General features: G+C 45.5%; 1 protein-coding gene across 2 annotated transcripts in view; it reads right to left on the bottom strand.

The window, feature by feature from the left end:
- The window catches only part of KCTD20 (potassium channel tetramerization domain containing 20), a 31,736-nt gene that overhangs the window by 14,074 nt on the left and 5,522 nt on the right, over positions 1 to 12,140 (bottom strand). Inside the window, exons 2-6 of one of the 2 annotated variants that reach the window (XM_019513905.1) lie at positions 7,209 to 7,411; positions 5,265 to 5,529; positions 4,144 to 4,246; positions 3,633 to 3,753; positions 777 to 974 (exon numbers count right to left, since the gene is read on the bottom strand). In XM_019513905.1, the coding sequence (XP_019369450.1) occupies positions 777 to 974; positions 3,633 to 3,753; positions 4,144 to 4,246; positions 5,265 to 5,529; positions 7,209 to 7,411 (890 nt within the window). The remainder of the gene's footprint in view (positions 1 to 776; positions 975 to 3,632; positions 3,754 to 4,143; positions 4,247 to 5,264; positions 5,530 to 7,208; positions 7,412 to 12,140) is intronic. The other variant, XM_019513906.1, reaches the window with a different exon arrangement.

The following is a 12,140-nucleotide window of genomic DNA, read 5'->3' as shown; positions in this document are numbered from 1 at the left end:
TTTACAGATGTTCATCAGGTCCCCCCTCAGCCTTCTCTTGTGAAGGCTGAACAGTTTCAGGTCCAGCAGTCTTTCATTGTAGGATCTGCCCTGTTGTCCCCTGATCATGCGGGTGGCCCTCCTCTGGACCTTCTCCATGTTGTCCACATCTCTCCTGAAGTGCGGCGCCCAGAACTGGACGCAGTACTCCAGCTGCGGCCTGACCGGTGCTGCATAGAGGGGGAGGATCACCTCCTTGGACCTGCTCGAGATGCATCTGTGGATGCACGACAAGGTGCGGTTGGCCTTCCTGACTGCGTCCCCAGACTGCCGGCCCATGTTCATCTTGGAGACAGTCATGACTCCAAGATCCTTTTCTGCCTCTGTGCTGATGAGAAGGGAGTTCCCCAGCCTTTGAATCAATTTGGACCTTTAAATTGGTACCCTGATTCGATTCGGATACAGAGATTCGGCTGCCGAATCGGGCCGAATCTCCTCCGAATTGAATTACCACCCGAAACTTCATGCAGCCCTAGTACTTGGGTTTGGATGTACAAAAAGACTGGAAACTGCTGATCCGCTCCAGCTGACTTTAGTGGGAGATGCCCATGTTTGCATTTCTGAAGATGAGGCCACTGCTGTGTTTTCAATACGCAGTTTCTCATCTAAAACAAACCCACATGCAGGGAAACCTCCTTCCCCCTTCGTCACAGAGAGTTCTTCAGAAAGCCATTCCTTGGCAACAGTCTTTCTCCTAACGCAGCGCATGGTTTTTGGAACCAATTGCTTGTTCTTACTTTGTGAATATTCCTCTCCCATTGGAGGTGGGTGGTCTTCATCCCAGTCCACGGTGTCTTCATCTGTCAATACTACAATGTGGCATTCACGTTCTCCTTTCTTGGCACTGTCCACCATGATAGGCAGAATTAACTCTTCCAGGAAGCTATCAAACTGCTTGTGAGCACCATCATTGGAGAGTTCATGCAACAAAGCACCTAGATGGAGGTAAGTCAAATCAAAATCCTTCACCGAACTAGAAGAACTTAGCAATTTATTTATGTTTTATGCCAAGCTGATGCTGCCAAGCTAAAATGGGACCTGAGCTTTGGCAGGTTTCAGATGCATCTTATGGAATCAAATAAAAAAACTTGCCTTCCTCTAGCACCGTGGTTCTCAACCAGGGTGCCATGGATCCTTTGAAGGGTGTTGGGATGTGTGAGGCAGTAAGTGAAGTGTGAGGAGATAAGCAGATAAATGCAACCTCAGGCTTGTCCCTGCCTGGCCAGTCCCATACTTCTAATGCCCAATTCCTCTGCAAGCAGTGAGCACTGTGGTGTATAAATTAGTTTTTTTTTAAATGGGGTGCCACTACATTCACAAAAGCTATGGAGGGGAGCACAAGTCTAAAGTGTTGGAGAGCCGTTTCCCACGCACTTTGTCTGATGCTCTTAAATACCCGATGAACGTGAGTGAATCCAGCCCCAGAAACTCCCTGCAAAGTAACTATTTCCCCCATTTTGCAGATGTGAAACTGCAGATGGGGAGCTGGGGGGGAAAGGGTGGGAATCAACATCGTGTGTCAGAAATATGAGGCTCTTAGTGAAAATTTCTATTTAGGAACCCAAGAGCTGCTAGCCTAATTGCCACAGGTCCTGGGCATACACAACTCTAATCCCCCTGGTGGCAATGAATATTTAGGCGACTTATAAATATACCTACTCAATACAGTTAGGACAGACTCCTGTTACCTTCGGTGCCCCAAAATGGCACTTACCCAGCTGTGTTAGTGGTGTTTATGACAACCACTGCTTGTGATCCTGTTACTCCTGCTATGTGGATATGTGAGCATGTGTACTAGGCACATGCACCAAGCTATGCACTGGCCGGGCAGGTACATGGCTACACACACACACGTATTTGGTGCAAGTCCTAAGAACAGCCACACTGTGTCAGGCCAAGGGTTTATCTAGCCTAGTCTCCTGTCTTTGACACTGGCAGAAGTGGAGGCTATACAGGGAGAGCACCAAACCGGGTATCTGTAGAGTGATCTATCCCCCATTTCAATACCCTTTCTGGCATCCACCATTTATTGGCTTAGCAAAGTCAGAGAAAACATCTCTAACCATTCTGTACAATATCCATGAATATATCCAGTCCCTTTTTGGACCTAGCCATGGTGTTTGCCTCCACCACAACCTGTGGCAAGAAGCCAGGGGGATGGTCTTAGGGTACTTGCCCAAGAAGCAGGAAACTCAGGTTCTAGGCCCTTCTTATACAGAGGGGGCTTGAAGTTGGATCTCTCCAGTTTCCCAGCACAGTACTCAAACCACCAGGGCACAGGCGAGGCATCAGTCAAGTCCCTTCCTCTGGATGGTAAGCCATGGCCACTTGCATTTAATATTCATTGGGGGAAACGGATGGAAAGCAGTGTAGGGGGAGTTTCTGCCTCAATGAGAAGCAAGGACTCAGGCTGGAACCTAGAGGCTGTTTCCAGTCAGAGCACCATGAGCCACTGCCCTCTTTAGCCTGTTCTCTTCCTCCTGGCCCCAAATATCTCCCTTTCTTGGTTCCCCAGGGGTCCAGCTTCAAACGCCGCACTGGAGAAGGCCCCAGGTATGGGAGCCAGAGCACTGTGCTGAGTCCTGTTTCCTGGGCAACTACCCTAAGCATCCTGCTACAGGAACTAAAACAGAGGAGGAACCTCTTTCATCCTACTCTTGACCATCTACAACCCAGTGATTTGCACATGTACCTTGTGTGTGCATACGTAGCCACATACCTGCCTGGCCAGAGCCTAGGTGCAACCCAGTAGTATGCTTCTGTGTCCACAAGGAATGAGTAATGGGAGAATGAAAGAATCACAAAACGTAAGTGTGAAAAACACCACTTCTGCATCAGGAAAACTGGCACTGAAGTGCACAAAGTAACAATGCCACCCACGCAGCAGGAACTTCCTTTGCAGCACCTGTGCTTGAGAAGTCTGGACCAAGTGGCTTGTCCATGCTCACAGAACAAGTCACTAGGAAATCAAAGAATAGAAGCTGCAAGTTCCCCCTTCCTCTTTCTAGCCCCACCACCACCTTGCTATTTCATTGATCATGTACTTAACTGTATGCTATATCTGCAACAAGAGTGCCCATCCAAAGGCCGTATGCACCTCGGATCACTTCCTTAACAACCTGCCTCTATCCTCCAGCTGGCAGCGTTAGCCAAACCAAAAAAATAAGATGAGCTTTAAATTGGATGAAATGTAAATGTTAAGATCATTACAAGGAACATTTTTAAGAGCCCAGATCCAGTCAATGCAGTAAAAAGCATAATGGATTCTTATGAATTCTTAATGTAAACTTAATCTGTGCATCACTTCCAGCAATAGCCTTTCAGCATGTCAATTCTGCAGTCGTTCCATTTTTTCTTTGAGTTGTGAACACTGCAAAGCTTGGGTTTTGCAGGACATTAAAGCTCTGTCCCTGGTTCAGCAAAGCAATTAAGAACAGGCTTAGCTTTAAGCATGCAAATAGTCCCAGGGGAGTAAACAGGACTGATCATATGCTTAACATACAACACTTCATAACGAGCTTTGCCCAGTCAGGGCCAGACTGCTGCTCAGCACATTTCAGGTCCGAGCCCCACCAGACAGAGCTCTCACTTACTGAGGTCTTGACATTTGATCGTGTTAAAGTCAAAGTTGATACAGAGGTAATCGCAAGTGTCTCTGAGATCAGGAATAGATATCCCATCTGGACAGTTAATGGTTCCAGTTTTGTAGTAATCCTGCAAATAAAAGAAGGAAAAAGATGGTGTTTGGAAATGTTTTAGAAAAGTCTATTTCGTGTTCTGTCAGCCAGTGCTCATGCGCAACATCCTAAGCTATGAGAAAAACAGGTGAATGAAGCAGTTTTGCCACATTAAAAAGAATTATTCATGCCATTTACGGAGGCAGAAATAGGGTGAGAGTAGAGCCGAGAAGCGCAAACGGTGTCAAGTGAGGAGAGAGAGCTGGCAACACAAGAAGCAAAAAGATTCCACGTTGATTCATGTGAGAGAGGGGAAATGATCAGCTGTAATCACAATGTAAGATTTTTAAAGCGAGTGGATGGGAAGGCAGCTCTGCTTTGGAAGCATTACAAAGGGTTGTTTCTACTGCTAGACATGTCTCCTCACCAGGACGGTATGAAACACGGTGGAGCTGATTCCTTCTGCAATTTCATATTCTCCCTTTTCATTTGGCCGCGTGAAGTTATATTCTCTTCCTGGTCCAAACATTCTGGAATAGAGATGCACAAAATATGTACAAGCGCATTCAATAAAGCCATAATACAAGCCCTCACCGGGGCACGGCTATAACTCTTATAGTGCAGGCGATGGCTGGTAATCCCATACTTCGGGACTTTTGCTGCTCACCAGTTGGGGCTAGGAAGAACTTTTTCTCTCCCTGCCCACCCCATGAATGCTACTTGTTTCTGGGGTTTTTTCCACCTCCATCCAAAGCACTGGGATGTTAGCCACATCTAAGGCTGAGGTTTTTGACTGGGCTGTGTTGCTGATGGTACCCAAAGGTTCCTGGCTAGAGGCTATGGTCAAGATGTTTTTTTCCCATTGATCAGATCGGTTTGAACTGTGGGGCTTTTTGGCTTTCCTCTCTTGCATAGGTCATATGAAGGACAAGGGCTTAGTTTGTCAGCAGCTTGGCAGTAATTGTCCATGTGCTTGCTCTTACCCCCCACTAAATGAAAGCTAAACCACAGCACTTCAGGGGAGGCGAGGGGTTACCATAAGTTTTGCTTTCATTTACCAAGGGGTAAGAGCGTGCATGGCAGCAATTATTGAAGAGCTGCAGATGATCCATATAGTTTTTTGGTGCCTGCAAGTGTGAACACTTCCAGTGGAGGAGAATGCAAGTGGCAGCTGGATGTGCATCTCTCTGGGATGGTTCAAGGACAGCAAATCCTACAGCAGTGCAGGGGGGCCTAATCATCTTCTCCTCGCATGTGCTTCTAGAATCTCTGCTACCTTATCCAAAAAACAGAGCCCTGGTTGCACAGCACCCTGGGATGCTGCTTCAGCGTTGGTTCAGATAGAAAACCACTGTCAGCTGCTTACTAGCCTTCCTTCCCATCTATCTATGTGTCTCCCAGCCAATGTCCATGTCAGCTCTGAGCCGGCTTGATCCTGCTTAGCTGGTGTGATCTGACAGGATCAGAGCACAAGCTATGAAGTTCAGTTCCCTTGCAGAAAGGGCCCAAACCATTTGAAACCTCTTGAAAGTTACCAAAATCACCTACCTTCCCAGCATGGTGTCTGGATGTGCTGTGAAAATCTGTGGATTCACAACAAATCGAGTGCCATCTACAACTAGAGTCACTTTTTCGGGGGCCTGCATCTGTAAATTGTTGGAGCCTGCAGTGCTGCTCCCATACCGTTCTTGGGAAGTGAAATGTTCTGGCTGTCTTTTACTGCTGTCCTGGAAATTAGAGCCACTTGCGTCCTCAGGAGTGGCTAACAGGTTGCTGACCTGGAGACTTGCTGGGTGAGACACATACTTGAAATCTGTGTTTACACAAAACAGAGACAAACAAATATTGGGACAATGAAACCTTATTTGCTGGATAGCCTCCCTGAATATTAAACGTGACAACTCAGCAGGAACACTTTGGGGCAGGTAGGAAGTAGGAGATGCTGGTCTAGATGGACGTGGTGGTGGTTCAAAAGAAAGTCCGAGTACGGAAAAGCACCTGGCAATACACTGTGGGTGTGTCTACACGAGATGCCTTAACATGCAGCGGACTGTTCCACTGAGCATTAGCATGTCACAGTAAAAACCATGCTAATGCGCAGTAGAATTAGTTTACTGTGCATTAAGCACCACAAAAAGTCCACCTTTGCTACTGCATGTTAGCACAACTATTGCGCCTTTATCTAGTACCTCACATAAGAGGTACTAAACTTAATGCACTGTAGCAAAGGCACACTGATGAATGTGTAGACGCACCCTTTGTAATTTAACACTGAACTGTAACTTCATTGGGCCTGATTCTGTTGGATTCAGATCCAAGCTTCCCGGAGCCCTCAATCCAACTCCATTTCACATTGCTTAAGTGAACAGAATCAAGGACTGAAGAAATTAGAAGGGGGTAGGAGAAACTATATCAGCTGGGTCCCATCTTTAACAGTCATTCAGAGGAACCAACACAGACTTTTGCTGGCTTAACAAGAGAGGTGGAGCAGAGTTATACCATGCACGTTTGAGGATGGTTTGAGATGTCACTGGGGATAGCGCATGCTGAGAAAGGGCAGGCTCCTGCACAGGTCTCATTTAGTTGCTCTCTCATGGCATGAAAGGTAAAGGTACAGCATAAATCCAGTAGCTGGCACCAGTGAATCCTTCAGTGGTGGGGAGACTAGAGAGGACAGAGTTTTTATGGTCTTGTGGGCCATAAAAGGACCCTCACATGACTGTTCCCAGGGAACATTGTATGTCCTAGGCCCAGCCTTGTGAGGAAAGGCATTAAACAAGGGAGGCTTCTGTTAAGAATGGGACAGAATAGGTTTGGCAAATGAACAAGGCTGGTTTCAATCAAAGGCTGCTTCTACACTGAGATACACTACACGTACGTGAGATGGAAGCACTTGTTCAGCAAGAGTATAAAGGCTTGGAGAAACAAATAATTAGAGTGGGAATATTTGCCACTAGTAAGAAATATTTGGGGACAAATGCAAAATATGGGACTGACTTTGTGAGAGGCTGAATACCCTCAGCACTAAGTGAAGTCAAATTAGGTGTTGAGAGCACACAGCATCTTACAGCCTCTGGACCATTATTTTATAAGTATTAACCAAGGCAGGGAATGCTCATTTTTAATGAGGGTTGTATTCTTAAATATATTACATTGGGGATGTACATATGACTGCCAGGCAGACAACAAAGGTTGGGGGCTCTTTTGGTGAAATCTAGTGAATCCCCTGTTGGGTTTGAAGAGGGGAACTTGTCAATGCTGCAAGACCTTGGCACAGTCCTTCTCTCTCTCATACTAGCCTGGGTAACATGCACATGGTCAGTTATTTGCACTCTCAAAGTAAAAAGATATGCATTTTGTATACCTCAGAGTGGAGGACATTTAGAAAACACGCCCAATGTGCCTTCTGGATTTGTTTAGAAACCAAAGGCCCTGCAAAACCAACACTCTCCAAGTTAAATGTTATAAAGTCAATGCACTCATCATCCTTACCATCATTCCTGGGACCTGCAAAAGTGCTAGGACTTTGGCTGCCTAGGGTCAGGCTACTTTCCTCTAGCTCATGGACTGGAATGGTGATGCTTTCTGCAGGGTGACTGCACTCCTGACTGCTTGGCTGGTCGGTGCCCCCAGCACAGTTAATATTCATGCTGGATCTCCGTGACGCAAGCTGACCGCGTTTCCTCAGAGAGGTACTATAAGAGAGAATCACATTAGTGTTAGAAGAAACCTCAGACCTCAGTTCAACTCATCTCTACCTATGGGTGAATCTAGAGCTTATGGAAGCCCATGAGAATCTTCTCCGTGTCTTCAGAGCTCTTCAGATGAGTCCCCCAGAGCAGATATATATCCTCTCATCCACCCACGGTATTTCAGATCTTGCATGGGTGGTGTCTCCATGACCTTCCCTGGTAGATGTTCTGTTGTAGAAGTTAGGAAGCTTGTCCTGAACCTAGTCTATCTTCTGATTTACCTTTTTTGATCGTTGGCCAGGGTCCCAACTCTCTCTACTTTGGCATCCCCTTCCCTAACCAAGTTCCCTTTCACTGCCAGATATTTCTTATCCCATTCCTACCAGCGTGAGCTTCCTGCTCCCTGCCTTTTCCCTAGTCTGACATGTCTTCTCCACGCTGGTGCCCAGCCTGGATGAATGCCCCCAAATCAGTCACTGTAGGGAAGAAAGGTACTGGGGGAGTACAGGCTCTAGGGGCTGCATGACAGAGGAGGAGAGACACCTGGAGATCCAGCGTTGGGAAGTCTCAATAGCTTCAAATGCTCCCTCCTATAAGCATGGTGTCCCCCCCAAATACTTTAAAACCCTCCTGTAGCTTCCATCATGAAACAGAGCGTGCCACTGAAGGGATTCTCTCCCTTCCTAAAGTTATTTCCTCACAATGTCACATGGTGTTAAATCATCCATCCCCAAGTTCCCACGGCTAAGTTCCTTTAAACCTTCGCACATCAGGCAGTCCAGCCCCTTTAAAGTTGTCCCATTTCCTCTCTTCTTTCTCCATTGCTCTTACATTCTTCAGCTGTTTTGCCCTCTTCTTTGTTGGCACCTTCATCCATGCAAAACCCCAAAGAAGAAACAATCAGTCCTCTTTACTTTGTGCTTTAGTTTACCCTTTGCTCCTTCCAGTACCTCCTTCCTTCCCCCCTATGCCGACGGCCTTGCTAATGGAGTTTGCACAATTTCCTGTGCCAGAATAATTATTCCACATATAATTTTTGTTTGAATCCAGCTCCAGGTTCTGTAAAGCCTGACATAACTTTTACAAGGCTACAGAAAAGGTGACTAAACAATGTTAGATAACAAAGCAATAAATAGTCATCAGGGAGATTTTCAGTCATGTCATGCCAAGGCTAATGGCCGTAAGGAGCAATCCAGAGTGTTAAGATTGTCCTTACTGTAAGTGCAAGTGCTGCATTCCTAATTAAAATTGACAATTAATTCTTTTCTAAAAGACGTGCTAATTTAGCCATGTTTTTATTTCTGAATAGTTTTAGAAAAAGACTTCATCAAACAAACATACCTTGCCAGGATCATTTGATCTCAGCAGTATTCCTGCCCAGAGCAGGGGAGTTGGACTCGATGATCTTTCAAGGTCCCTCCCAGCCCTTCGTTTCTATGATCTGAATTTCCATGCTCAAAGTCAAGCAATGCTCTTTCCATTTGTTCTGGCCCGTGTTATCTACTGTATATGTATGCTACAGAGACCTTGGAGCCACACAGAATCTCCCTAGAGCAAGGTGAATCAGAGACCTGATTCATAAAGGCATGTCATAAAAGAAAAGGATGTTACCACGTGGCTAGAAGCTACGGTGAAATTGAATCTGACCCAGATATTACAACTTCAGCTGCTGAATGTACTTTTCATAAGCAACTGGCTTTGACACTTTTATTCCTCAATTTTTCTGTTTAATGATGCAGCACTGGTGAAAGGCACTGGACAGAGAGCCCTGGAGACAGCAGGAGATGCATACCCCTCGATCCTGGGGCTCTTACGGGCACTGGGCCTGGTTTTTCCCATTGCAATTAAGAGTGATCAACCCTCCTGAAAATCAGGTTTGCTATGAATAATGCTAACTGGTGCTTCCACTAGGGCAATGCAATCCCCTTCTGTCACCTCCTCACAGGCATGGCTGAATCCCCGCTTTGGTGCATTAAACGTAAACGGGCATAAGAGTGAGAGCTGTAGACCATGATTACATTTGGGCAGCACAGCAAAGCCTGGTAACCAGTCGTTTAACGTGACCATCCCATTACGATGAATGCAATCCTATATGGAAACGGATTCTTAAGACCACATAAAAAGGCTATATTCAAACCTGTCCAGCTCATTAAGGTCCTGACTCCCTTTCATGCCTAAGATCAAGGTGAGCTACCTTAGTCCTTACCATGGCGGTAATGAACATATAATAATAATTTACACTTTTCATCTTCAAAGCTTTTTACAGATATTTAGAGGATTCGTTCGTTAACAACCTTGTAAAGGGCTGTGCAGAATGTTTTTTAAATGAGAGAAAATGGAGGCAAAGAATAAGGACATCTTTTTTTTTTTTTTAAATTAGACATTGAATTTGAGTGCCCGGCTTCAAATGGCTTGGGTGGAGGGTTTGATTTTCAGAGGGTCTACAAGTCCCACTGACTTCAACTCTCTTCTTGGGCACTGAGCACTTCTGGAAAAAAACAAAAAACAAAAAAAAAACAGGCCCTGGGTGTCAAGGTGAGCCTCCAAATTTGGTCACAGCTTTGAGAAAACAAGCCTGACTTTCAAGACTAAGTCCAGGCCAGAGCCAAAATGAAAAGTCAGATCTGTCTCCCAACATTGTGTTTCATTTGGTTGGGAACATTCAGGCACAAGAAACAGGCAACAGAAAAAAGTCTTACAATATTAAAGAATGAATCCAACATGAGAAAAACCAGGCTGGTACCAAGGTTGGAAGGTGCAAGGGGATCTGCTGTGATTTTTTGAGGAACGAGGTTGTGAGATGGTACAAGGGCAGCTCTACAGGGTACATGGACTTGCTGTTTTTAAATGGAGTATTAATGAGTATATTCATGATAAACGTCCAGCAAAAAAGTTCATATTTAATACCATGCTATGAATATGTAAAGAGGCAAGGATTTTTGTGGCTGATCTCTTTTATTGGATCAACTGAATGGCTGGGAGGGCTACAGATAAGCTTTTCAGTACTATGTGATCTGAGCAGATCCAGACACAGGCGTGGGTGAACTGGGTGACTGCCTGGACGGAAAGGGATCCCGAAAATGGTAATTTTTTTTTCCGTTGTCCGGTTATTATTATCATTATCTCTGATGAAGGGGGGCTCGATGCTAAAAGTGTGTCCGGGGCCACCAGGAGTCTGGGTACAGTACTGGACCTGAGGAAAGGTACCTCATCTTTGAAAGCTTGCCTATATCCCCCCCACAAAAATCCTTGCCTTTCACACGTTTCCTGGGTCATCATGGCTACAACACCACACCAACACTACCAGGAGTAGGTAAACTAATTAAAAAAAAAAAAAGGACCAGGGCAGGCTTGGCAATAATATCTCGTTTTTATGGAGATATTAAATCCTTAGTTCCTATCCCCATACACACTTCATTTAGATGTCTATTAAAACAACGACGGCAACAACACCAACAGTGGCTACTACAAATCGGTAGCTTACATCATTAGGTTTACAAAATCCAGAATTAATGGAAATGGTCTCATTAATTAAAATGAGCAATTTTCATTAATATTCTAAACCTCTTCCTCCAATGCTTAACAACACACATGGGTGCGTTGTGCTTTGGCATGACAGCAGAAACATTAGAAGGGCCTGAAGACCATATAACCAGGCAGCTAGTCTAATTTCATCATGCTTGTTGGCTGGGACCAGCGAAAAAGGAAGCAATCACAAATAGTACTGAGTGAATCAGGTATTTGACATTTTTCCAATCTTACTAATCTCGAGCATAAGCTAGGTGGCCTACATAAAAACCCAAATTACTTATTTTTAAGGCGACGGCATCCCTCTAAATCCACACAGACGTTCCCGTGCAGAATGATGCTGGGAACCATGAGTAAGCAGGAAACGTGCAGTCAGAATGGGTGTGCGCCTGACCTAGTTCTCCGGCATATACTAATGTGGGACAAGAATGTAAGCCCAGTGTAATTGCATGCTTTTCAAAAGGTTTATCGGCAGCTTTAATGTCCTGAGAATGTGCCAAAGGACTCTCTTTCAAAATGAAAGGAAGCAAAATGCTTAGTGATGCCTTAACGATCCCAGCAGAGCCAGGAAAAAGGAGCTCTCCCATGTGGCTAAGATAAATAATGAAAAACATTTCCTGTACATAGCGAAGAGCACATGGGAAGAAGCAGTACTGAGACCAATTCTGGTTAATCTGTAGCTATATATAGGAAGGAAGAAAGCAGTGCATGTGATGGAGTCGGCTTCAGATGTAATGCCAGGGCAATGCCAGGCACAAGGGCATCTCTGAATATGCTATGGAGGTCCAAAGAGGGTGGGAAGGGTGCGACTGTGCCCCCTCCACACTGTCCTGCAGAGCTACTTGCCCTTATGAGTGAGAGGCGATCTAGCACATGATGTATCTGCTGTCCCTGTGTGCTGGAGTGCTATGGGAAGAAGCCAGCCTCAAGCATGTGGCGTTCATGTTAGGAGTCTCCCCGAGTCTGTGGCTTCAGCCCAGGGTTGTCCTTACATAGCTCCCAAAGAGTGGAGGCACGTGACACCAGCACCAACGCCTTCTGCCTTCTTCTGTAGTATGGGACACGGTTAACTTCTAGGAACATCTAGGCATGTGCTGCTTGACTTTCCCTGGCACTGCAGGGGCCTGAGGTGCTGACAGCGCTGTTGATCTCTCCTGTGCACACTGTAGCTTGATAGTTTCAGTCTTTTTTTTTTTTTTTTTTT

The sequence above is a fragment of the Gavialis gangeticus genome, unplaced genomic scaffold (genome assembly GCF_001723915.1).
Source record: "Gavialis gangeticus isolate Ggan-Ray unplaced genomic scaffold, GavGan_comp1, whole genome shotgun sequence".
NCBI classification, from domain to species: domain Eukaryota; kingdom Metazoa; phylum Chordata; order Crocodylia; family Gavialidae; genus Gavialis; species Gavialis gangeticus.
Note: the sequence above shows the minus strand (reverse complement) of the source record. Positions and strands in the feature narration are given on the sequence as shown.